This window comes from Hippoglossus stenolepis, chromosome 3, assembly GCF_022539355.2.
Source record: "Hippoglossus stenolepis isolate QCI-W04-F060 chromosome 3, HSTE1.2, whole genome shotgun sequence".
Lineage (NCBI taxonomy): Eukaryota > Metazoa > Chordata > Actinopteri > Pleuronectiformes > Pleuronectidae > Hippoglossus > Hippoglossus stenolepis.
In genome coordinates, this window is record NC_061485.1 from 18,563,561 (window position 1) to 18,591,351 (window position 27,791).

A 27,791-nucleotide genomic window follows, 5' to 3' on the forward strand; every position below is an offset into this window, starting at 1 on the left:
AAACAGAACTTTAAATCTCCACCTACGAGAGAGGGAGAGAGAGAGAGAGAGAGAGAGAGAGAGAGAGAGAGAGAGAGAGAGAGAGAGAGGACAATGGCGTCATGTTGTGTGTCGTTATCTCCAGGTCCCTGAAAGGCGGGAGAGACGAGAGGATGAGAATAAAAAAGAAGCTTGAAGAAGGGCATAAATGTGATAACAGCTATAGGCTGTATAATCTACGCCGCTTTTCAGGGAGGTGTGGAGAGAGAGAGAGAGAGAGAGAGAGAGAGAGAAAAAAGAAAAAGTCAGATCTTGGTGACCTTCAGATTGTAAGTTCACCAGAGCGGCCTTTCACTCACAACAACACCAAATGAAACAGAGGAGGATTTGCGGGGTGGATGGATGAATGGATGAGTGGATGGCTGCGTGGATTGGCAGATACAGAAACAAACACAGCAAAAGAACAAATAGATCTCAAAAGCTTAGGCGAGGATGAATCCTGCGTGCCAGACCATTAGTTAGTCAGTAATCTTCACGGTTTTTTCTCCTTTTTTTTAAGGACGATAACGTTGTCCATCATTTGAGGTCCTGAAGTATAAAAAAAGCCTTTGCTGAGGATGTGATACAGGACTCATCACCCTCACAGTCACTCCATCAGCTGGCGGGGGGAAGGATGGAGTGGATAACCTTCAAAATGTGACAAATCTTGATGTCAGATGCATTATTTATCTTAGTAATGATAAGCTTAATTTAGCAGCTCTCCAACCAGGCCCCCGATACTGAGAGATGTTACAGTATTTGTGTTCGATCATTCAAATGGGCCAACAACAGTTTGCCTGTTCCTGGGCAGCTTATTATAATTTAGAGATGACACGGCGTCTTAATTTTACGGAGGTTGCGCCAGATGCTCTTTCTGTCAGGGGATGACATTCACCACAAATTCCAAACAACATATTAATTTTCAGTGTTGAGAAATGTCAGTCAGGCTTGTTTGTCCTCAGTCTGCACTGTGCTAGACTATGTTGTGGATGACTACCTCCCCCTACTGGCCGGTTAGGGGAAAGAACTGCTTAAAAGCATCGGAGGAAGAATTCAGGTAAGAAACCAGGATGCATGGACTTTACTTCGGTGTAAAATTGAATTTAATAATAAAGAAGCAATGCTGAAGCGATTTCAGATTTATTGTCTATTTGTGAATGAAACAAACCTTAATCACAGCTTTCACAAAAATGTCCCTTTAGTGCCTGTTTCCGAAGAACCAAAAGTCAGAAACTCTGCTGTTTTATCATGGATGTGTTATTTGATTTTTAAAACTGAATTTGCTGCATTGGACTCACGTGCAAATTTGTGTCTCTCCGCTTCCACGCACGCTCCCACAAACCATCACGACCACACGTTCCTCCATCTTTCTCTGCAGGCTACATGAAATGAATCTCCACACATCCCACTCATGCTGCTGCCTCCGCTGCAAAGTTTGAGAGAACAATAAAGACCCTGACCACAGCCCACCACCACCACCACCGCTACCACCACCCATTGCTCACCTCTCCTGCAGCTCATCCCCTTCACCTCCACACGCATGAAAAGACTGATCTGTCCATGCCACTGCTAATGGCGGGGACATTATTCATCTCTCCAGCCAATTTGAGGCTCCTTTTTCTTTCAGGAATAAGCGACACAAGGGGTTGAGAGGAGTCAGCGAAGAGTATTAAATATGTAGAGGAAGATGGACAAAAGGAGCGGTGGAATAAAGAGGGGCAGCAGAGGTGGGAATGGAGAACAGGAGGTTTGTAGCGACAGTGTGAGACCAATTTAGTCGGTGAGAGAATGTGAGAAGAGAGAAGAATAGAAGGAGCGTTGGCTTTGGCTGGTGCCGTGGGTGTTTGTGATCTCTCAGTTTTGACCTTTCAGGCCGATGCCACTTTTACTGTGTGTGACAGACTTTTTAACACTGAACTGAGCTCAAATATAGATCAGCTGAACATGATTTAAACTGGAAAAAAGTATGAAATCAGACAAGATGGCAAAATCTTCAAAAGAAATTGAAGGATAAGTGGACATCACCGTTCCAGAGGTGTCCCAAAAACTTTCAAACATGCCCCGATTTACTGTGTTGATGATTTATGGATCTAAAATCAATGTTGTGTCATGGTGCCATCTTCATTAGAGGCTTTTTGATGGCAGGCCATCAGGTCCCACTGGAGTACGTCTGCAGAAGCTATAAAAAGTGTCTCCAATTTTCCATCCATTTGGTAAAAGACAGTATTTTTGGTGTGAGTTCCAGTGTGCTGTCAGTGGAGGATGTACGAGGAGTGGCCCGGGCAGGAGAGATCATAAAGCAGGCCGTGATTGACGGTATCTTAATGGAGGAGGACGGATCAATAAGTAATATCAGCAGGTTTTAATTCGAGGCAACACACATAAACCTTTACCAACTTCGCAATGTCACTCAGTGTTCATAAAGTTTTCTCCACATCCCATCGGACAAAAAGAGATGAATCCATCAAAAAAGTCGCCTCAGTTTTATGGTCCTTCCTCCCACCTCTCTTCTTTCCCTTTTTTCACACCCCCATCTCCATTTTGATGTCTGTCTATTAGCGAAGGGTGAGGCCTTTCCTGCTCTCACATCCAGGGGCTAAATTAGCTCAATCAGCCCCCTTTCACCTTACTTCCGTGGGCTTCAAGCTGAGTGACACACTGCTCCCCTGGGAAGGAGGGAGGGAGGACTCACACAGCCACACACACACACACACACCACACACACACACACACACACACACACACACACACACACACACACACACACACACACACACACACACACACATATACCAAGCCTAGTGGCCTGAAGAAGACTATGGAGGGAGTGGGGGGAGGCAGCAGGTAAGGGGGAGAAGATAGGGTGAGGAGCAGGAGGAATGAAAAGCAGGATTAGAAGAATTCTGAATTTATTCCCTGCTCTGATAGAGGATACATCCACAGCTCTAATGGAGCTCCTTGTTTGCTGCTTGTTGAACACACTATTTAAAATGTCCCTTTTTTCTCACCTCTCTGCAGGTCAAGGTGCAACGACAAACACACCCACAACCACCACAAAAAGAGGATATGAGAGTTCCCACCGCCCAGCACATGCAAACAATGCCAGGGCTGAACTCTGGTTCCTGTGCCAACATCGCTTAAATTGCACCTTCATGTTTGATTTGTCTCAACCCTTCCCCTCTCTCTCTCTCTCTCTCTTCCTCACTGAACAGCCACCCAAGTGTCTGTGGAAGTGCAAGGCAGGCACTTCTGCGGCGGGTAATGTGTGTTGGGGGTGGGCGAAAAGGTGGTGATCAGAGTGAGCCATAAGATCTACTCTTTGCAGCTCTACAGGGATTTATTAGACTGGGGAGTACATTAGCATCATAAAGACCCAGGAGAATGGGACTGTGGATGGGCTGCAGACACCACCACTACACTTTAACATGCTCTGCGGCACCAGTGTGTGTGTGTGTGTGTGTGTGTGTGTGTGTGTGTGTGTGTGTGGATGAGGAATAAGATTACCCTGATTTAACTTAAGAAAGGCTGTTAAACGGTTTATGGATCATCCCGAAGCAGCCGTGGACTAATACATCAGGAGATGATGGAAAAAGCTGCGAAAGAGGCCGACAAAAGATGGAGGCAGGGGAAATATATGAAGGCCACTGCCTCCAGGAAAACACAGTCATTTTACCAAACTGGCAACAATGACTTTCACCAGACAAATCCTTCATATGGGATGGGATTTTTCAGTTTCATTCACCAGGGCAAAACCAAAAAGTCAGTTTCTGCAGCCGCCGACGAAATCTTACTCCAAAAAAAAGGAAATCTCACTGTGCATCACTCAACTCTGCCATTTGTGAACAAGCAAGAGAGAGATTATGTTCTTAAGTAGTATTATAGAGGTCAGTTGCACAGCAGCTCAGCCCTTTACCGTTACTGCTGAGAGAAATATCACAGAGTTAAAGTACTCCTATGTACAATAGATCTCTGCTGCCCCCTGGTGCACATATAATGTAATAACATTTAGTGGGGTTTTATGGCGTGTTGAAGATTTTTGACACGAGAACATGGCATTGACTTGCATTCATTAGAAACTCAAACTTAATAAGATTTGTATCTCTCTATTCGGAATGGCATCAAGACATGTTTCAAAATATAAAATATAATCTTGGAATAATAGGATATTGATCCCTTCATCCTTATCTATAAATCAACAATATTTTCCTATTGTTCATTTTAAAGTTTAATTACAAGACACATTATCTTTTATTTCACTGAGAATTCTCAGTGCATCAAGTGTGCTTGTGGTTTCTAGTCACGTCTGCCAGCTGGAAACTGGAGAACCTTCCGTTCTAGTGGTGGTGCCCCATAATCCTCTTGTAAGTAAATATCACCTTAACCTTGCAAGGACCTGAGTTTTTTACCCAAATAAACAAACTATTCCTGTCCCCACATTGGGGATATACAATAAAAGGGAAAGACACACACACATAATTCATATTAATAATCAAAAAAAGAAAAGCCAGTGAATGGTTTTTGATAAAACATTTTATATTCTCAGTAAAATCAGAGCCACTTTTCCCTGTGTAGTTTCCTCTGCAGAGCGCCCTCTAGTGGGAGAGTAGGGGAGGCCCGAGCAGCTCTTTGGAGTGTTGGCTGGGTGACAGTACAACAGTCAAAACTGTGGCTGAGAGAGAAAAGGCACAACTCTGGTAGGCAGACGGAGAGAGTCTATGATACAGCTCCAGGGCCACTTCTCGGCTCAGAGTTTATGGGAAGTCAGTCGTATTTCCAGTCTTCAAAGAAGCCAGAGGCAGGGGGGAAGGAGGCATGGCGAGAAATGCTGACCTGCTCCAGTTTACCACTAGTAAAACCATACATTCATAAAATGAGCTATTTGAACTTAATGAACTCAAAGAATCACCTTCCATCTACGTCTGGCTCCAAATTTCAATGTTTAAAGAGAGAAAATAAAATCCAAATCACGTAAAAAAAAATGGCATCATAAAACTACATCATCTCTTCATCTCTTTAGTTACTTGAAATTTGGAAGTTTATAAACGGCTTTCCCCTCTCAACGTGACAAAACATTGGCGGCATTAACGTCTGTACAGTGTACTTCTTGAAAATGGTAACTTTTGGAATAAAACTGAAATAAAACTAAAACAACAGATACAAATAAAAATACATTTAAGTGGCTTAGCGTCATAAAATATCTGAAATAAATCTTATTTCATAATTCTTCCATGTACAAAGTTCAAAAACAATAATATAGTTTCCAGTGCTTTGGGGGATAAAATAAACAACAAACTATATATTAAAGAAAACAAACACTTATTTTAATAATAAAAAAAAAAAATCACCTTCAAAGATTTTTTTCTACTTTTATCATTACTGATCATAAGCTATGTCAAATCAAAGCCAAGCCCCGGGTTTACCACAGCAGAGGCACAAGTCAGGTTCACCTGCTCCCGTCCTGGCTGTGTGGACAGTTGCCAGTGGGTTAACAGACTCCCTGTGTGTGGCGCGCTGGACAGCAGGCCTGTGATTTACCTCTGTGGCTGGGAGCTACACTCAACTCATCAGCAGGAGAGACCAAAGCACGGGGGACTTGTTAATGTGCTGATCTGAGAACAGCTCAAAGCACACTGCAGTGTATGTATGTGCGTGTGTATGCGTGTACTGGGCGAGTGTATGCATGTTAGTTTGTGAACCAAAGCGTGAGAATGCATGCAAGTGTGATTTTCCAGTGAAGACTACAACCACTGCTGCTGTCAGTCGAGACAAATCATCTCTTTCTCCATCTCTCTCTCTCTCTCCAGCATCAAACCCTGTAACTCTATCTTTCCTCCATCTGGGCCTCTGGTTCGAGCCCTGCAGGGTCGCTCGTTTCAGTGACAGAAGCATTTACTGTTTATCTACTGCATTATTAATGGTAACTGTAAAGCTTTTACAGGCATAACGGAACTTGATATTATTACCAAAATCCCTGGTCATGACCTCTAACCTATAAAACACGGGGAGCAGCAGCTGCACAAATCAAAAAGGCACAATGATCAGAGCTGTGGCCCCGAAACAGTTCAGGTTAACATCTGCTTCTACTTAAAAAAATGATCCTGCTCGTGTATCGTGTTACAGTACCTGAGTATTTTGACACCTCACAGATTCTGATGAGACTATTTGAAGACCATCAAATGGTTTTCTTTTTTCAAGGTGTAGAAACGGAGGGGACAGCAGTGTGTGAGTGTGTGTGTGTGTGTGTGCGCATGTGAACGTGCTTGTGGGGAGACAAATCTCCTGACAATCATAAACTAAAAGAGGGAAAGATGCAATAAATTGAGACCAAATCTTTGTCAAACTCATGTGTAAATCCAGATTGAGAAGCAGAACGCTGTGACTCGACTGCATCCTCCGCTCAAGATAAATTATGTATGCAGGACCATGAAGCTATTTCCATTTTATTCACTATCGTTCCTTCAATCATTTATGGTTACTAAAAGAGGTTGATGTAAAGGGGAAAATAACTTGTCCTCCATCAAGTGAGACAATGAACTCGGTTGTCCTTGTATCTGATAACTTCAATCTAATTAACTGCTGGTTTTTGTCCCTTGTTCAATTATGATTCAGAGCCACCTTCATGGAAACAAGGCCAAGTGCGCTATATAACTCCTGACCTGGCAGTGCTGACTCCCCCCTTGTAAATGCTCAGTCTGTCAGGCAAAGTTTCAAACTGCTCAGGTTATCTTGTACGCGCTTGTGTGTGTGTGCGTGGGTGTGTGTGTGTGTGTGTGCGCGAGTGCAGACGGTTGCACTGTACATCATTTTTTCAACTGTGTGAGAGTCGTGTACCTTTTTTTGCTTGTACCCTTTGTACCACAATTATCGCGTGTCACCAGTGTGTGTTTGTGTGCAGCATGCTGCCAGTTTGTGCTGGGTGAATGTCTGCTGTGATTTCTGGTGGCTGATTTCTTTCTCCTGTATGTGCTGCACATGTGTCGCAGTTTGCGCTGTCACTTTAACGTGTTTACTGCACCCTCTGTGAAACCTCTGCATGTGCTTCTATGTGTATAAGTGTGTGTAAGTGTGTATATGTGTCTACAGTATGTCTCCATCCTCTATGCTGAAGCTGGATCTGCGGCTGGAGTCGATCGAGGCCTCGGGGGACATCGCGGAGAGCAGCGGGTCTCCACCCATTGGGGACAGGGGCTCGTCCATCATCAGGAAGCCCAGGTCGGTTCTCCTCCCTTGGACGTCCAGTCCGCTCAGGTCGCCCAGCCCCGATATGCCGTCTGAGAAGCCAGGTATGCCATCGCACAAGTCCAGCGACTGGGCATAGTCAAAGGGCTGGGAGCTGCCTACAGCTGGGTACTGGATGGGCGCTTGCTGCTGGAGGTGCTGGGGGAGCTGCTGCAGCTGCCTTTGCTGTGGCTGAGCCTGGCCCTGAAGTTGAAGGTGGTTTTGCGGGAGGAAGTGGTGCTGGTGTTGCTGGGGCTGAGCCTGGTTCCGGGGAAGGTGCTGGGGCTGGTGGTGGGCTTGTATTTGAGGGTGAGAAAGCTTATCCTCTGGGCTCAACTCTTGTTTGATATAGGGAGACATCAGGTCAGACAGGTTCAGGCCAGAGGGAGAGGTGTTGGGCAGGCCATGCACATGAGCCTGCATCTCCAACTCCTGTAGACAGCGGGCAGAAGGCAAAATCATAACTAACAGTGCATTTGCTCTGTATGTGTGTGTTTCTGCAAAGTAATGCGTGTGTGTGTGTGTGTGTGTTACCTGGATGCGTAGCAAGAGCTGTTTGTTGGCCATTTCCATCCTTTTGAAGTTGTTTTCCACCTCTCTGCTCCTATGCATGTCCTTCTGCATGCGTTTGATGTACTCGACAGATGCCCGCAATATAGTGCCTTTGTTCCAGCGCACATCACTATGCACACAGTAAACACAAACAATTTCTAAACGTAAGTAACTTTAAGTAACCGACTTCACTCAAACAATTTCATCTAAACTGAAAACATAGCACAGCAAAGTAACTCACAGGTCATTGGTTTTGGGGATCATGGTGCCCAGCTCTTTGATACGATCATTGATGTTGAATCTCCTCCTCCTTTCAACTATAAAAGAGGAAAAACAACATGGGGTGCGGGGTAAAAAAAGGAAGTGACAAAGGTAAATACATTATAAAGGCAATAGTACAGAGGAATTAAAAGACTTAAACAATAAGTAAAGGAAGGCAGATTGTGGCCTTTGGAACTACAACAGTCAATTTTTTAAGTTTCTATATGATCAACACAGACAGCAAGGGGTTAATTCTGAAGCAGATACTTAGGTTGGGCACAGTAGTTCACAGAAAAGTACAGATTAGTGCATATATAGTAAAGGGCAAAAAGGGACAAACATCACCCACACACACACACACACAGTCACAGGCAATTACACTTAAATGCCAGAACAGCAGAAATGACCAGGTTAACCATCCACCCACTAGTTGCACTATCAGCTAAATCGGTGCAAGGATGCGTAAAACTGTTTTTGCAAGAGACAGATTATGGTGTCTGTGTGCATGTGAGTGTGCATGTGAGTGTGCTGTGTGCACACATTTCTAAGGATATGTATAGTGTTGGTGTGGGAAACACAGAAAGGGGGTAGACACTTTGGGCAGAGAGGCTGCAGGTGAAGAGACTTACTCAGATTGTGGTTGTCTTTTTTCTGTCTCTCCTTGGCCATTGCTCGGGCTTCTGCAGCGTTGCGATAACAAAAAGCGATTAACAAATGGCTGCGACTCTGCAGCATCTCAACAGAAACAGCAGTTTTTCATCGATGTTTTTATATACACTCAGTGAGAAGCAGTCTTCAATATAACTTATACATATAGAACATCTAAGTAGTTGTTACGACAATGTGTAAAACGTTGAGTTTCGCACCTGTCAGTTCTCGTTTGACGGTCAGGTTGGCGGGACAGGAGTTACTGGTCATGGCAATGGCTGGCCCCTTCATCCCAGGACCCGTGTACACATCCAGGTGACTGCTAGACAGAGGGAGCTGAGGACGGACACACACACACACACACACACACACACACACACACACACACACACACACTTAGAAAACATTCTGCTCATGGATGTAAACTCTGTAATATAAGAAGGTTGAAAAATCATTCAATATGCCTTGATGCAACCTGGTCTCGTCTGAAACAACATTAGAGTGTGAAGAGAGCCGTATGACAGGTTTGCTGTCTATGAACGGATGTGTTGTCAAAGTTCAATGAGTTCAGCTTTAACTCTACTCGGCCTTAAACCCTAAAAACACCTCACGAAGAATATAACCTACAAGATGCCATCCTTTTCCAAAGTCCTCCAGGATGATGATGACACATTGCATAGAATAAATTTGTGATTTTACCACAATATAAGCAGAAGGAATGTTGAACTTAATACTTTTTTAAAAAAAGTAATCAAGTTTCACTGGTGTTAAATCCAAACAATGTTAAAGTCTTATATGGCTAGTACAGCTTTACACACCTCGTTGAGCACCTTTATGGAGGCAGTATTCATGTTTAGTGTGCTGTAAGGAGCAGATAAAAGGAGATAATGCAATAATATCACACCTGAGAGTGGCGTGCCAAATACACAGCAATGATTGACTATCACACTCTCTATCTTATCTCTCTTTATGGCTAGATTCTCTAACCTGCCTTCTCCAGCTCCTGGACACACACCTGTGCAAGAGGTCTCCCAACTCTTGCCCTTTAGACGTTGGGTAACAGCCGTGATAGGGTTTTGTATGGACTCTTAAAACGACATGATTTCCTTTTAATTGTGTAGTTTAATGAGTGTGATGGACTTTTTATGCCCCCATCGTCGACCGTGTCGCACTCCCCCGAAGCGAGGGCAAATGTGACGCTGCTAATGAGGCCTGAAAGATAAAGAACTCAAAAGGAAAAGATACCTTATCTGCCGGCTACTGTGCGAGCTGTGAGATCAAACACCTTCGCAGACGAAAAATAAATACACACCTCTGCAGGTTGACGTCTGTATGTAAATGATATGACGTATTCAAATTCTAAAGATATGAAGAATGCAAAGATGAAACTTAAATATTCACTTAAAAGCAGGATATAATATTCTTTATACATTATATTATGATTAAGAGCTGGATTTGGAAATAACTTAGAATGACCAGTATATCCAATATAGATATACTGTAAAGCTTCATATTACTTGTACGTTAAGCTGCTTAAGTGAGCAAAGTAACATCTTGCCCTGGATAGTTGATCTTGGCCAATTTTCAGACGACATTCTCAAATACTGTTAAGAATATTTGTAGAAAAATGCAGCTAAATAACTTCAAATTCAATATAAAAAATAAGTCTGCATCATGTTAAGTGACAACATACCATATTAAAATAATACAAAGCCTCACAATGTCAAGTTTTTTTTCAAATTTTCCACTGATGATAGAAGATTCAAAAACACATTCTTTGAAACAAACTATTTCGCAGCCTCCTCCTCCTTCCTCACTGACCTCCCATGTCCTGGCAGGGAAGCCCGCCCCTCAACATTTAACTCAATTGAACAAGCAAGGGAATCAGTAAGGCTCAGTGTAACCATCCATCCATACACACAAACACACGCACGCACACACACACATACACTGACACACATTTAAGAACTGCTCACTTGTGCCTGGTATTCAGTGGTGTTCCCAGCTCTTACTAAACTTTGAGATTCCAAGAATTCCATGAGGTTTGCCGCTTTAATCCGCATCAGGATTAGCAGGTGAGTTTTACTTACTGGTCTGTCAGTTGGGAATAAGTCTAAAGTCTGGTTTCCAGTGTGTTTGAACACAAAACACTGCTCCACATCAAACTTTACAAATGTTCTGAAACGGCAGACCTATGGCAGAGCTGTGGTTTTTATCTCAGTCAAGCTATTGGGCTGGCACACTGATTACCCTATGGGTTGATCAATCAGTGTGATGTTAAACATGCACACACCAACACACACAAACACACATAGACATAGCCACGCACGCATGCACACGCACACACACACAAACGCACACAGATTAAACCAATCAATCAATCACAGAGGACATACAACCAGATAAAGCTACAGGCGGCTACACACCCCCCCCTCTTTTTCGATCACACACACAAACAAACACGCAAACATTATGCTCCACATCAACTCAAACTCGGGAAACATTCCTGATTCCAGTGCAGAAACACACATCCACACAGAAATATGAAAGAACTTTCAGACACTGACCCTCCTCCACCCCGCCGCCCCTGCCATGGCTCATCTTATAATCAGAGACCTGAGGCTGGGAGTTAGAGCTGCCACTGCATCCGTCCAACTGTGGTTTACTCCGAAACGAAAAACCTACCCCACAACGGCAATCAAAAGCTAAAGCAGTACGACAAACAAACAACTGTCTTACCAGCTGAATCTGTTCTCCTTCAATAACTTCCACAATGGCATACGTCTTACTCATCTCCTTCATCCTCTACTCCTTCCCTCACTTGGCCGCCGGGCTCTTTCTTCTTCGCTCTCAGGCACCAGCAGCACACAGAGCTCTCTCTGCCTCTGCCGCCCCTGTCCTAGGAGAATGACCTTAGCGGCACCGATCCTGTCTTTCTTCTACCTCTGCTCCCCACCAAACAAGAGTGAACTTTCCCCTAACTGGACTTTCAGCCTGTTTTCCCTTGCACAAATTGCACTCATCCCCCTTTCCCTCCTCCCTCCTTTGCCCCCCATCCCCCCACCTCCTCTCCTCCTCCACCTCCCTCTCTGTCCGAACGTCTCGTAAACAAGTTGAACTCTAACTGCTGGCTGTTTAATTGTTAATTTTCTGAGTTTATTCCCTCAAACACTAAGCGCTGTGCTGTCCTTATCTAACATGTCTTCCATACAGTTATCTAGACATGTCCAACATGGTTTAGGGCTGGGATGTTTAGGGTTTTAGTTAATTATACACTTTTACATGTTTGTATGCGTTTGTGTGTATGGGCGCATAAAGACATAACCTATTGCTTCATGTGGGGACATGCAAGGACAGTCTGACAACCAAGACAGTACGTTTAAAGCAAAATGATAACGGCTGGCTTACAACACTAAACGTTTATTACACTCACTGACATCCGTAAGAACATGATCATCGAAACACTCAATATAGAGAACTTATAGTCTGCTTCCTGACACAAAGCGAGAAAAGTGAAAGAAAATTACATTAAATGTGTAAAGTCATGTTAACCTCTAAGAAATGCATGTATATCATATATTATACTGTAATTCGTGATGTGTTTCTAATAAATACTACAATCAAATAAACAGTACAAAGCATGAAATGTCACTGTAATTACATACTTGACAAGTTAAAATTGCTGCTACGAAATAAAGTGAATAACTTTTGATTGGCCTGTGGTAATGTTGGTTGCATCTTTCCTTCTGAAACTGTAAAAGTTACTGACTCGCTGCACAAAGAGCTGATCACCTGCATATTCAAAGTTTGGTGAAGCTCGACTAAGTACGCTGAACCCCAAACTGGAGAATCAGTTGCAGTTGCTGTTGTTACGAACATGGCTGTTGTCATGATCAACACATCACTCACGTTGGGTCCCACACCACCGCTGCTACAGCTGGTTGCCTGAGAATTCAACGTTTATTAATAATGAACTTATCACTTATTCAATGAACTTATCACTAAATCGACCAAATTCCACACTGCACTTCCTTTGGACCTTAAAAAACACATGCCAAGTGTGAAGACGAAAGAAGAGCGATCCGCATATAGACAGACAGAAATAGATTTTTGGAATTATTAGACAGATAAAAGACAATAAAACTATAGTGATCTTTAAAGTGCAGCTCATGGTGTGTTTGCCCCTTCTGTTTTTGCTTTACTTACTGTGTTGGGCATCTGGACAGGGTCAATGTATGCCTGAATATCATCGTAACTGGACTGCATGCTGATGATGTCATCAATTACCTCATCCATCTGAAAAAAAAGAGAGATTACCTATGTGGTTATGAAAAGCTTAATAAACCATAATGTCTGACTTTAAGACTGAGACTGCACTGGACATACTGCACTGAAAACACTGTCACTACTCCTGCATTTATGAAAGCATCTGAAACCTGATGGCATGCAGGCCTGAAGAGGAACTTGCCTTAAGGTGCAGGCACTCGAGAGAAACGATCACTTATTTGTCACTTAGGCTAGAAAGTAAAACCATTTTCTCTGAGTGACAGAAATAAGTGTGATCGAGTGCTGGAGGAGGAGAGTTGGTCAAAGTCTGCCGGGTGCAAAGGGCTTTGGATTCTGCTGTTCCCCTGTCACTTGTTAAGCTTTAATTACTGTTGCAAAGTCATAATGAAGCGTTTAAATTCCGATGATAGCCAGCATCAGTTAAAGCCTGTTAGTCAACACATTCATCTACACGCCAAGTGTACGCACAACACATTAACACCAGTGCATTTACAAGCGCCACTCCAGCCTACCAAGACCAATCAAATCATTATGCTTTCATAAAATGTGGAGATAATGTCAATTCCGGGGTAATATTCAAACCTCATCATTTTATATAGGAGTGTCATTAAGTCATATTTTAGGGATATTTGCTCAATTTGGTTCTTGTAAAAAAAACGTTGTGACTTGACCAGGAATTAATGTTTATTACGCCTAGGTCTAAACAGACACGCAGGCGACTACCTCATTCTCGTGGCTGGAGCTGATGTTGAGCATGGCCATGGGGCTGTTGGGTGCACTGTTGCCAGACAGGAGCTGCTCGGTGCGCATGTGTGGGGACTGGAGGGGCGGTGGGGCAGACGCGGACCCCCCTATGGGTCCCATTTTTGAGGGAGAAGTGGGTGGAATCAGGCCTGCGGCTGCGTGGACCGTCTGCAGACAGAGAGAGGGATAAAAAGAGAGATGTGATGGAGTTAATGTGTAATATAGTACTGACATAGATAAATGTAATGCATTGCTGACCATATATAGACAGAGCTGATTTAAAGGTGGGGTAAGCAATTTTAATCCAGTATTCTACTTTTTGTCAGAATTCCGTTGCTCACGGTCCGTTAGCTCTATGTTGTGTTTGGGCGCTGGAAGAAATCTGGTTTAAATACACCCTGGCTCAGTATTTGGGAAACAAAGAAAGCTGGATGACCTGAAAAGCACAACACTGTTGCAGCCAATCAGCAACAAGGATATTTGTGCTTGTGCAGGGTGGGAATGTTCACAAACATTATATGTTAACGATGCACTGATTCTCTGTATATCAAGGTTTTCTCTGCCGTATACTACCCAGATAACGTATAGCGCTATTACCGTAACAACTACTGTTAGCCACAGGACGGTATACACTATCATTCTCACAATAACGATCCAAATGCTGATTGCTGAAACACAACCGACTACAGCTCACCCAAAAAAGATATCGAAATAACGAAAGGAGGAAAGACCCGCAAGAACATCTGTGAGGTTTTCAATGTTTCAAAGGAGGAGCGACAACAATAGGTCAGTATTATGTTGTCCCAGTTGCTAATGTTTGAATTGCTTACCCTACCTTTAATGAAAGACAAACTATCAATAAACAGTACAACATTGTCAGGTACCTGTTTGGTGGCATTGGTTGTAGACAGATATTCTTTCAGCTGTTGCCTCTGTGACTGTCGGATGTGGTAGTCTGTGGGGTTCTCGAGGTGAGTCTGTACCTGTATGAAATATGGACAGGTAAGGCTGAAATCTATTTTTATTCCATTGATTGTGTACATCCAATTAACTGAGCCCAATTCTTTATTGATCCTCTTGATGATTCCATGTTTTAATTGTTTGGTGGAGACAAAGTAAACACAGGTTTTATATACACTGGTACACCAAAAATGACAGACAGTTGTTTTAATAGAGGTTAGTTCATTAGTTTAAAATTGACATTTAAACACAAAACAGAACAAATTGAGTATTCAGATGTACATTTGTTTATCCCCGTCACTGAACCCAGGATTGGACAAAGACATAGCAGCATTAAGTCGGTGGTAATGCCTACATGGGTAAAGCCAAACTAAATCCTGTGGTGTGGCTACAAAAAGCAATGGGTTGGCCTCATTCCTTCACATCAAAGAGTAAAGCTCAGTAAGGAGAAGGGCTGCTCCCCATTGATACACAGGAAATATTCAACTCCTCAGCCCTACAAACCCCCAACCAGATTATATCAAATCAACAAGAAACGTTGCAATTTCTACAAAGTCCTTTTACTTTGTTAGTGATTATATTTATTTTTCCAACAAATCTTGACACTCTGGATATGTTTGATTGGCAATCAGCTGTTTTGGCCGATAAGGCAGAGGAACAGCTATTGACCTGTCCGGCCCAGCTCTGTCAGGATAGATGAAGTCCAAAGAAACACAGCTCAGGAGGTATGACAGGCTGTGAGCCTGTTGGACAGACAGCTCACTTTATCTACAACATGAAGGGAAAGATACTGACAAAACACTTCAGTTCATTCTCAACATTCCACACAAACACCCACACACACACATGTATGCATGCAGAGGGAACTGTCAATAGTTACTGGTGGATATAAACTGTAGATTTATGGTTCCAAAGAACATAAAGCGAGACACACACAAAGCACATAATGGAGTATTGCACAAAGCCATACACAACAAAAACACACAAAATAAAAGGACCCACAGAAGCATCTAAGGAATCAGGCGAAATGTCACTTCAGCTTTATCAGTCCCAGTCAGAGTCAGACTTACTACATCACCCCTGTCTGTCCTATCAGAAAACATGTCAAACCTCTCTTATCTCTGCTCCCTCTTCTGCCTCCCTACCTGCTTGCTGCTCCACCGCATTTTTCTCTCTTTGCCTTTTTCAAATCTGTGCTTGAATTTTCCCTGTGTGGCAGAGCTGCTAAGTGAAAGAACACTGCATCCAGGTCTCTGCTGCACCGTGCTATCCTGTCTCAGTAACATGTTAGTGGATTAACAGAAGTGCTGCAGCATCTTGTCCTTTTGAAACTCCTGTAAACCAACACCGTTTCCCCCTCTTCTGCCAATCCCCTCACTACAATCTGCAAATCACTTTTTGTTGCAGTTGCATGTCAACCTGAAGTGAGTCAGAGAAATGTCACTGCACTCCTTATTTGGGGACTGGGTGTTCAGATCAAATCACAAATCTCTGTTAAAATGTTTGTTCTTTTTCCTGCCACAATAATTCCTTGTCAATAGATTGTGTATAAGTTATGCATTGAAAAATCATTGCATTCACAAACTAACCAGTAGTGCTAAATGTATTATCTCTGTGACAAAGTCAAATTTGTGATGGGCATTTTTGAACATTTCTTTGGCTCATTGTGCAATTGGGTAGATAAGAAATAATAAGATATTGATGATGAAAACCATCTGCTGTAACCCTACTGACCTTGAGAACCTCCACAGGGACCTGCATGCTTTGGTAATGCTGTGGGGTGCTGATGGCCGGGGTGGGTGCAGGCGGCCCGGCCATGCGTTGCTGCATGTAAGGCTGCATGACTGCATTCTGCTGCCGCTGCTCCCGCTCGCGCTGCTCCTCTTGCTGCAGCTGGTCTCGCATCAGCTGGACACGGACACACGGACACAGACACACACACACACACACACACACACACACACACACACACACACACACACACACACACACACACACACACACACACACACACACACACACACACACACACACACACACACACACACACACACACACACACACACACACACACAGAGAGAGAGAGAGAGAGAGAAATGCTCATTAAAACCAATCTTACTTGAAAAAAACAGTTGCTTGGTGTAGATGCCCTTTAAACAAATGGCACACCCGAATACTGACTAGAATACTTTCCTCTCCAGTAGCCTCTCAGAAACAGGACCACAAACACTACAGAGTGTGATGTCTATAAATAGCTAATAAAGCTATTAAGCTAATAAAAGGCCTGCATGTATATGAGACCATGAAGGGCAGTTGTGTTGTACCTGCATACGCAGCCCGATGCGTGAGGCCATAGCTGTGGGGCGAGGGGGCAGGGGAGGGCGAGCCGGCGTCAGGGCACCGCAGTCCAGCCCGAGAGGTAGAGTAAGCTGTGGAGGAGGAGAAAAGGGGGGAGAAATAGTGAGTGAAGAACTAAAGGGGGCAAAAAAACAAGGTAAAACCAGGAGGGTGCTGGAGATTAACAGAATTTCAGATCAAGTTAAATTTGATTAATGCAAAAAGTAATCCTCTCTAATGAAGATCTGCAGTTTAACAATAAGTGTACATATCAACAGTGGATGTACTCTCTTCATGCAGACGCCTGATTGTTAATGGGAGCATTAGTGAGAAGAAGAGGGGAAAATGTGCAATGTTGTGATAAACCTTTTTATATGTTTACTGAGCTGTGTCTTTGTGGATAGAGGCTCTTTATGTCATGCTCTTCTTATGTATAAGCTTTGTTTACGTCAAAGTAGTCTCTGTATCCTTAATCTCAATTCAAGATAAAAATCATGAAAATACAACATAGGAATCCTCATTCTCATTCAATGGTCAGAGGATGATAATAGGTTTGGTCAAAAGATTTGAAACCCATATCGCATAACTTATTATTTTAAGTGTTCAAGTTATGTCATGAATTACTAGCAGCTTATTATTAGCTCACCATTACATTCCCTGAGAGTCAAGAAAAAACAGATACCTCAATCAATGTGTTAATGGGTTATGGTAGCCAATGCTCCCAGCAGCTGAGGGTGAAGAAGTAACTCCTGTGCTGACTTTCTTTGTTTTTTTATAGCTTGTAAATACATAACAGTTTATCAGACATATCAGCTTGAAGACCTTTTCCTTTTCTACTGGTGCCACTAACAGGTATGGATGAATCATTTATCTTGATGCACCACTGGGAGACCTGGATTCAATATGCAACACATGACAGCACAGTACAATTAATAATATAGTCGTCTATGCTGCTCTCAAAACATAAGGAAAAACGACCACTCATGTATCTGCCTATAATACCAATGTAAGTAAACACAAATAAAAAAACACCCAAATTATAAGGGTAGATAATATGGTCAACATCTAAACAATAACTATAATTACCGCACTGCGTTTGTATGCTCAGCCAACCAGTGCAGTTTCTATGTTCATATTTCTATATACTTTTTTCATATAAAAGGTCACTATAACCTTTACCTTTGACAACTGAAACACAGTAACATGAGGTAATTTCGACCTTGACCTTTGACCTCCAGGCACCAAATTCTAATCAGTTTATCCAAGAGATATCGCGTTCAAGGGAATGGTACAGACGGACGGACAACCCGAAAACTTGACATCAGGTAAACACAGTCCATCCACCTTTACTTCTAAATGCTGTCTTTAAACACAGAGAACATGACATAGATAAAATACAGTCCTTATTTTTAATAAAAACAAGTAAAACCAGATAACGATTGTTACAAAAAAAGTTAACAAAGGCTACACCCAATCATTTTGTTTATTAATCTAAGTGAATATTTGCGTGTTTCCATTAAATAAGGTTGGTTGAAAATCCATTCCAGAAATCACGTGAATCTGTTTTCATATTTAAATGGCCCTTTTAAATCCAAATTTGCTTTACAAACTAAAAACATTAACAACCCCTAAAACTATGCATGCACTTTTTTTAATGGTCTATTTCCAAGTCAAGTCATAAGAACAGAGGAAAAAACAAATCCACTGGTCATGCTTAAACCACTATCGCTACCAGTTATACAGGATGTAATTCAGTTCTAAATGACCACACAACTCAACATGATGACTAAAGACCAAAACAGGCTAAAATTAGCATATTCTGGTAAATGGTGTTATATCCACCCTTATGGTAAAAATAGGGAAGTGGGTCGTAGGATGTAACAATCACTCGCTCCCAATCCTGTTCCTCCAAAAAGTGTCAAATTGAGGAAGATTTCCTCGATGGTGGAGAGGTCATGAGGGAGTCATGTGGTCTTGTTGTTCTTGCGTGATCATGTGAGCAGAAAAACCATGGGGAACACCCGTCTCCCCCATAAACCACCTCCTCTTTTCTCTCTAGTATACAGAGCTACCAACATGCAAACATGCACGCACGCGCACGCACGCGCACGCACGCACGCACACATGCACGCACGCACACATGCACGCACGCACACGCACGCACATGCACACAGACACACACACAGTGGGGACTCCCAGGACTCAGTTCCCCTTCTGCAATGACTTATGTGTTTATCCCCTGCATGACTTAGCTCTTCTGCACCCACAAAAGGGTGAGCCACGTTTCAACCACGTAAAGATGGACAACATGACTGCTTCCAAGAAGTGAAGCCAAACCATCTTGATCATCCCCTGGTTGCTGGCTGCAGTATAGGTAACAAATCCCACCTGTTAGCGGATGGGATATTAGCCAAACAAAAAAATATTTTTCCCAAAGATGGTCCCTGTCATTTTAGGTTGTTCTTATCCCACTGATTTATGTTCAAGTGCCCATGTGTCCACTAAGTTTCAATTTAATTTGGTATTTGATGCTATAAAAACAGGCAGGACCTCAATTACACGGCTCCACACCACGATAGCTACTGTGTAGACTCTGACTCCAAATAATGTCAAAAGTCAAAGATGACAGTGCCGGTATCCAGAATATTTTAGCTTCATTTTTGTCCACCGGGAGGAAGCGGAGATGTGTCATCCATCTTTCTATACAGTCTGCAGTTTCTACTCTATTCTAATATCTCCGCTGATTTGTTGTGAGATGAGACACAGCAAAGCAGTGACAGAGAGATCAGTCAGAATCAGATTCCTCCAGTCTCTCATCAGAAACACTGTCTGTATATGGTCATAAAGAGAGAACGACACAGAGAGACAGAGAGAGAGAAAAGCTCATTGTGTGTGAGGTACAATAAGAAGGGCAGCTCCTATTGAGAAGGACTGAAGCCGCCTGTTGTCCAAAGTGTACATTTCAGCAGCCGAGGGGGCACACACTGCCCGCTTTGTGCCCATTGGATGGCCCACATGAAAAACACACACCCATGCAGAGATACACATTGAAACACAACACAATTCAAACGTGGCCCAGAGCGCGCATGGCCTCAAGGAGAGGCTGAGACACAACAGTGTTTCTGACACTCAGAACTACTGAAGCTGGTGGAGCAACTTCTGTAGCTACTGCTAACATGGAGGAAGAAGGGCCCTCCTGGAGGGACTGAAGAGTCTTTGAAGGTGCTTAAGCTCACACACATACATGGAATGCTGCAGAGAGTATTCATAGATTCTGACAAATGGGGTGATTACATCTGCAAACTCAATTGGCAAGGTAGGAATGCCAGCCAGAGAAGGACGTGTGCTCTATGCTTCAAGGGTCTTAGGATAGACCAGTAGGCTGCACAGACTGTAAAGTCCTTCGAGGGACTGTATTTTGGAAAAATAAAGTTCAACTGTGCAGGTCTAAGCAATTCTTGTAGCTTTACATGCTAAAGCCAAAGCCATAAAATGTATACAATGCTAATTTAACAATCCTGAACTACACATTTCTATATTAATTACAGCCAGAGATCAATTTATCAATTGACCAAGAGTTTAGATCAATTTAATTTGATTAGTAGGAACCCGAATTAGAACCAGATTGATTTATTGATATCGGCCAATATGAGCCTTTCACTGATATGTCGGTATCAGCATTTATATTTCCTGACATAAAGACTTAAGAAATAATAACGAATAAAATAAAGATAATGTTATTTTAAGTTCTATATATTTGGTTGCATTTGTGTTTTCTTTTTATTTAAAATCGTTTATATTTTATAGTTAAACTGTTACACTATTCTTTGTCATAAGGGTTTAATAACAACATTTTAAGGATCAATGCCAATGTCTGTTATCTGAAATATTTTATCTGCCTCAGCCCCCAGTTATCCATGTCAGTCAGACTCTAATGCTAACATGCTACACAGAGTCACATAACAACACAACACAAACCTCCCTGACACAAAGTGTTTAGGACAATATATCAGGCTGGAGACACAAGAGCTTCACATAGAAGTGGAAATGTGCAGTAGAGTGGTACATTTCCACTTTATGTGGCATTGTTACAGTCCAGCTTCATGTATGGATAAAGACGTTCCTAATTCATCAGTTAAGGTAAAGAATATATTCAAATAAAGATTACATGTAATTTATTGGCCAAATTTAATTTTGAATGCTTGTCTGAATCCCCCAACTCAGTAAAAATGACACTGCTCATTATGACACTATATGTGGTGGCTACAATGTTTACATAACACGTATCATATAGCCTCTAGCAGTGAGTAAAGCCATGACACATAATATATATACATACATATATACTACATCACATGCATTCACACTGGCAGGATATCACTTCCTCATATCATATGGTGACACACTGCTACCAGGCAGCATGATCTCCCACATGGGCCTTCCTAGCATCCACTGGGGTAAGCGGGCATCTGTGACGCAGTGGGAGCACACAGCTGCTATTGTGTGTCCACACTGTGATGTCACAGCTCCCTCACTTCAAATACTGACGGCCAGTGGGAGTACGCAGAGCGGAGGAAGCCCGGGCCAGAGGTCAACTCTGGATTGTGCCACAGATTAGTCACGAACCTACATGCCAACAAAATGCACACAATCCACAGAAGTTTGCAAAATATACTTCAAAATACTGTACATTAAAGATGGTGTGCAGGATGTCCTACATGTACATACAGGTGAGACACAAACAGACACACACAAACACACACACTTGGGGACAGCGTGGAGCCATGGCACCTGTGCCCAGGCCTAAATGACCAACAGTTAAATGTGTATACATGCTCGTACACACATACTACAGCTGATTAATAACACTGAAAGACAATTTACTACCTACTGATATCAGACAGGTCCTAAATGTGACAGTGAACTGTGCACTTCAGCAGCCTTTCCATCACTGCACAGAAGCATTCACACTCTCTCTGCATTAAGCTATATGTCTGTCTACTCTTATGACTAAAATAAACCCCCCTGCTCTCTGTTCTCCTTTTCAGGAACACCCAGATCCCCTGAGCAATGGTGTGTTTTTTTGTTTGTTTCTGTGCATGTGTGTTTGTGGGTTGGTGAGGGTAGAGGTGAGCCATGCATATAAAAAGGTACGTTTGCATGTGCATTACTGCTCTACAGCCACTGTTGGCTATTGAGTAGAGTCTTGCAGAGCATGTAAACAGACCTGAAGTATCAATATTCCTAAACCGACGCCACAAACACTCAACTAGGAAGGTTGGTGGGATTCTGTGTCAGGGCTGGCATGGCAAGTATGGGGTCCTTACCCCCTCCTCTTTGGTCTCGGTCTCTCACTCACTCACTCACACACACGTATCCCTTAGTGAACTGCACCCTTCTCCTTGCATATGCAGACAGACAGATGAACAGACAGTCAGACCATGTTCAAACACCTGGGACTGGATTTCTATTGGGTCAATTTCTGCTTTAGATATAAAGCCCTTTCTGTGACGATCTCATATCTGTGCTAATTACAACAGACACCAGAAAATTTGTTAGAACATATAGTTGATGAGGTCACTTTAGGAACCTAGAAATATTTTCCTATTTCTATGAAGGTTTCTACAACAGCATATTAAGACAGATTGATGCACGCACAAACATGTAGAATTACCTGTTTGAGAGGAAAAGGGTTCACAAAGACGAATGTGCTCTGCTTTACGCTGCTGACTACATGTCAGGCCTCTGGAGACAGTGGATGGTAATCTGCATGTAGAGGTCACGGAACAGAGATGGGTGAAGAAACTTGGCAAAAGAAAGAAAGAAAAAAAGACAGACAAAAAGAATAAATATGATTGGTTGTAAAATGTAAAACTGCAAAAAGTGACAAATGAATGAACAAGTGCAACATAAAACATGAGCGACTGTGGTCGCTGTGGCAAAGCAACAGAGGAGCAGTGGAGTGTTCAATAGGAGGAAGCAGCAGGTGCATGACACACACTAAAGAACATTGATAAGAGATGAATTTCCAAGGCAGAAGAAAGGGAAGCATCAGACCATGTAAGATGCATTGAGAGAGGATGTTTTCGAATGTTTCGATGTTAATCTCAGTAACTCTATCATATGACACATTTTTCAGTTGTTTAACTCAAACAGTAAACTATTGCAGCAGCTCTTTTGCAGCTGATTCTTGGCCATCATGTTGGGATGTTTTGGTGCTCCTGCTCCTGTATCCTGTTGTAGCTGTTTTAACACCTCCATTTTTCAAACGTGTACAGGTTTTTAGCATTTTCTCATTAATTGAGTTGTGCACACAAGTAAAATATTCAAAACACTGCACCTTTTTTTTTTGTGGGCTAATGCTTTTTTACATTTTTTTTTTATTGTTTAATTTTAACTGCACTTTTCTGAAGCACACTGTGACTTGCTTTGTCAAATGTGCTATATTATTAAATAAATAACTTTTCTTATAAATTTTATCAGGGTTTAGGTCAAAGTTTAGACACAAACTTGTCATTGGTAATAAATTAGCACCAGAAAGCGTTTCTGCTCAGTAACCAAGCTTCCTGAAGGTCGTCTGCATGAATCACCACAACTCATCGACATAGTGCATGAATCACAATGCCTGTCACCTTCTAAACACAGTCTAATTATAGCTGACCAAGAGAGACCCTTGGTCAAAGTGAATCTGCCAACTCAGCCCTGCTTTCCTCAGGTCACTGCTTTACAGCTCAAAAGGAAGACATGATAATCTCGACACAATGAGATATACAGGAAAGACAATAGACCAGCATCATCAATAACAACCACAATGCACCACTTCCCCTTTCCTTCCATCGATTTTCACAACTCCTTTTGTCAGGGATGAAGCAACTTCCTCTGCAGGCAACCCAGGGAAAGAACAAAAGCTGTTTGTCATACCCCAGTCTCTGGGACTGAAACGTGCTTTAGGCGTAAACCATTGCTTGTTTCTTTACCAACAGGCATTTAACATACAATACAAAAAATGTTGTTTAATGTAAAATAATTTTACCATTGCTGTTTTTAGGTTGTTTCCTTTTGGCTTATAAACAAGCGGTTGTATATATATTTCATATCATGACTTTCATTTCCGCCCCACCACACTACCACACAATCAGTACCAATCTCCGTGCCTCCACTTTTCTGCTAACTAATCACACATCACAAAACAATGCAGTCATGGAAATATCCAAGTTCTGTAATTCAAATGTTATTCAACACTTATTCTCGTCCTGTATTCTCAATAGTATGTATCAATCAGACATTTTCAGTTTTGTGTCTAGTTGAGTTGTGAATCAGCAGGTATGAAGCTCAGACTGACAAGTGTCCAACAGCCAGGCAGTGTGAAACACTGATACTGACACACAGCATGTATGAACTTCTTCTTACCAGCAACTCTCCAACTATCCCAAAGACATCATAGTGTATCCAAGAGATTACTGCTCCTCCACGTGTTGATGCACACTCTCTCTGACAGAAACAGACAGCTGTTTACTGGCTGGGCTGGACCAACTACTGCATACATATGCCGGTTCAGTGGTTGTCCAGCCACTCCTCCCTCCACCAGCCTGAGTTACAGTACGCTGAGTGACATTCACGATTAGTCACCTTCCTCCCTCAGTAAACTACCAGCTCAGCTTCCTATTCCTCCTCCTCCGCCTCCTCCTCTTCCCTTAAATTAGCCTGAATACCGTAGTCTGGGCCAACAACAAGGAGAGCCCTGTGTCCAGCAAACTCCTCTCCTTCTCCTTCTGCCTTATGTGGAGCTCCACCTTTAGTCCAGCCTCCGTCTTAAAGCAGTTTGCACAGCGTTCACACACAGCAACTACAAGTGTGTGTGCATGAACACACTCAAACCCTGAAGGCAATTCCTCATTTTGTTTTTCTGGACCATGGGGCAGTGAATCAGCATATTTACTTCTTTAATTGCACTCTCACATGCATGAAAAAGCACACGTAAATCTCACAGCTTCGAGACAAAAGGTAAATAACACATAACATTTAATCTGTGTCCATCCAGGGTTAATTATAATAAACTTAAGCCTTGTTAAAATAATAATTTATTTAAAAGTCCAGTTCACTGTATTGTTGTGGGTAGGAATTTAGGTACAAATCAAAGCATACACCTAAGAAGTGACACATATGGATAAAGGTTTATTTCACAATTGTGGAATTGTGATAACACAAGAGAAACTATAAAGACAGATGTTTTCAAAACAAAAGGTATGACACACAGTTTTGTAACCATCACTATTATTTCAAGTATTACAGTCTATTTCAGTGGGCAAATCCCTCTGGTGAGTTCAGATTACGACAAGAATTCCTCTGACGTAGTGCTGTCAGGTTTGTTCACGAGAAACGGCTCCACAGATTCGTTTACAAGAAACGGTTCCACAGATTTGTTTACAAGAAACAGTAGTAGCAAAGAAACAACAAAGGGTAGGATGAGGGCTGACAAGCCCTTTAAAGAGAGCCTCCTAGTGGTGAGATCTTGCACAATAGCTCAAATGTTTTCAATTCAGAACATTACAGTAAGGAGGATGTTTATTTTCTAAAATCAATATGATACAGGATCCAGAGGACCACACTGTTTTCAAGTTTAAAGTTTGTAATCAGCAATATTTCCCTATTGTCTGTCATGCCTCCTGAGGAGATGACACAGCTCTGATCTTGACGGTTTATGAGCCTAAAAACTGATGTCATTCCTCCTTGTTAGACTTTACTGTCAGGTCAACTCATTAAACTAGAAAACAGAGTGGCCAGCTTTAAAGTCAATCAGCAAATCAAACTGCATCTGCCCCACACATCCACATAAACATATTGCATGGGCCACACGCTAGTTGTCCATTATGTACGGCAGCTTGTGCGATGGATAATCTGTGCTGTGAGGTGTGTTAAGTACGCGGAAGTGGAGTAATGCTGTGCTAATAACACTGTCTCATCCCTGTTTGTAACCGCTCCATCCTGTATCCGTGAACAGAGAAACACAAACATTGGTATCGACGTGCCTCTCAGTGAGTTGTGCTTATCACTACAGAGGAGAACAGTGGCCGGCAGGGATCAGCAGTACGCGGCTGACAAGCATCCCTTGTTTGTACACAAAGCATTCACTAGTGGGCCAGCTCTACTTCTCATAGTGCCTGCAGTGTATTTACTGGGTTATTTTGGTCCAAGGGCAGGACCCCTCCAGGCCCTCTGCTTATTGGTCGGTAAAAGCTGCGTTCCTGTCGAGTCTGGCCAATCATAAGGCATATATGTAGGAGGGGAAATCATTGACAAGACAGACTTGTGCTCTTTTGACAATGGCCTATGGAGGAGGCTGGACACGTACACGTACGCGCGCGCGCACGCACGCACGCACGCACACACGCACACACACACACCAAGATGCTCTCTGTCGTTTACTCCCTCCGTCACCATGGTGGCAAGAAGGCTGCAAACAAATACTACATAAATAGACCGTCATTGTAACTCCATTGAAAGTGTCAAACAACTCTGTTGATATGAAGTTTGACCCGGCTATGCTATCCCTAAGCTATATCTCAAACGGTGCTGATAATACTCCAAACAAGTTATTTATAAGGCAGCAAGACACCTTTTATTCAACCATTGCAACATGGATTTCATGTTAAGTTTCTTGTGTATATATATATATATATATATATATATATATATATATATATATCCATCCTATATCTGATGGTTCATGTACATGATGCAGCTTAGATTGAGTGAATAATCAAAGATGCCATTTTTAATGGTTTCATGTCAAAATACAATATTATAAACATACTGTGCATCACACTATACTCTACATCAACTTAAATGTGTGTTATGTATTGTATGTGTTGAAATTAAGTTTTTTTAATTCAAACAATCCTGAGCTACAAACAGTGATTCACCAGTGGGTCCAGCACAAGTTGAAACACGCTGCTGTTATCCACTTAACTAAGACTTGTTTTTAACTACAAGCATTTGTGAGGAAAGATTTTAGAATATAGGACAAGATGTTAAATATCCCTTGTATGTTTGAAGGTCTTGTGCACAATTTAAGTTACCAACTACCAGTAGATGTTAGAAGGTTTTAGCGGACACCAGCAGATGTTAGGGACATAAAACTCAGTTGTGCACCTTAGTGTCATCAAAAGTTTTGGCCTTGTAATCAACGATACAGGCCGAACTTGAGGGTAGGCTGAGGCTAAAAGGTCAATCTGACTGGCTACTGGTTTGTATGACAGTTCTATCAAAGCCATGTTGCCTGCTCAGTAAATCAGACATCATTAACTATATGCCTTTTTAAACTTAACACTGTCCCATTTTAGAACATAGGACAAGATGGAGAATATCCCTTGTACACTCTACTGCACTTATTAATGCCTACCGCTGGTTGATGTTAGCGGATGTTAGTGACCACCAGCAGATGCTGTGGACATATCTTCAGTTGTGCACCTTAGCGTCATCAGGTGTTTCAGCCTTTTAATCACTCTTCTAAGGCAGGCCCACCACAGGTTGATTAGACCTGGGTGCATGTCCCTAGCATCTTGGGGCCCAGTTGGGATCGTTCCTCCTGATACAGAGCTATTGGCTGCAGCGTTCTTCATTGTGTGACGTTTCTTTTATGGTCTGGAGCAGGGCTTGTCCATGGATCTCCAGATTTTGAGCAACCTGATGGTGGATGTTGCAATGAAATCCCTGCAGCCAACCTCCACAGGGCAAACTATTGCTTTCCAGCCACGTTGTTCCGC

At 42.4% G+C, this 27,791-nt stretch overlaps 1 protein-coding gene across 5 annotated transcripts in view; it reads right to left on the reverse strand.

Annotated features, from left to right (window-relative positions):
- Nucleotides 1-4,530: 4,530 nt before the first annotated feature.
- The window catches only part of tfeb (transcription factor EB), a 31,418-nt gene continuing 8,157 nt past the window's right edge, over nt 4,531-27,791 (reverse strand). The window contains exons 1-12 of one of the 5 annotated variants that reach the window (XM_035149601.2): nt 24,436-26,647; nt 22,700-22,830; nt 17,013-17,117; nt 16,423-16,596; nt 14,613-14,711; nt 13,708-13,896; nt 12,904-12,993; nt 8,916-9,033; nt 8,679-8,729; nt 8,030-8,105; nt 7,771-7,927; nt 4,531-7,668 (exon numbers count right to left, since the gene is read on the reverse strand). In XM_035149601.2, the coding sequence (XP_035005492.1) occupies nt 7,096-7,668; nt 7,771-7,927; nt 8,030-8,105; nt 8,679-8,729; nt 8,916-9,033; nt 12,904-12,993; nt 13,708-13,896; nt 14,613-14,711; nt 16,423-16,596; nt 17,013-17,042 (1,557 nt within the window). In that variant the 5' untranslated portion in view covers nt 17,043-17,117; nt 22,700-22,830; nt 24,436-26,647 and the 3' untranslated portion in view covers nt 4,531-7,095. Of the gene's footprint in view, nt 7,669-7,770; nt 7,928-8,029; nt 8,106-8,678; nt 8,730-8,915; nt 9,034-12,903; nt 12,994-13,707; nt 13,897-14,612; nt 14,712-16,422; nt 16,597-17,012; nt 17,118-22,699; nt 22,831-24,435; nt 26,648-27,791 lie in introns of those variants that run through there. The other 4 variants (XM_035149609.2, XM_035149621.2, XM_035149590.2 and 1 more) reach the window with 4 other exon arrangements.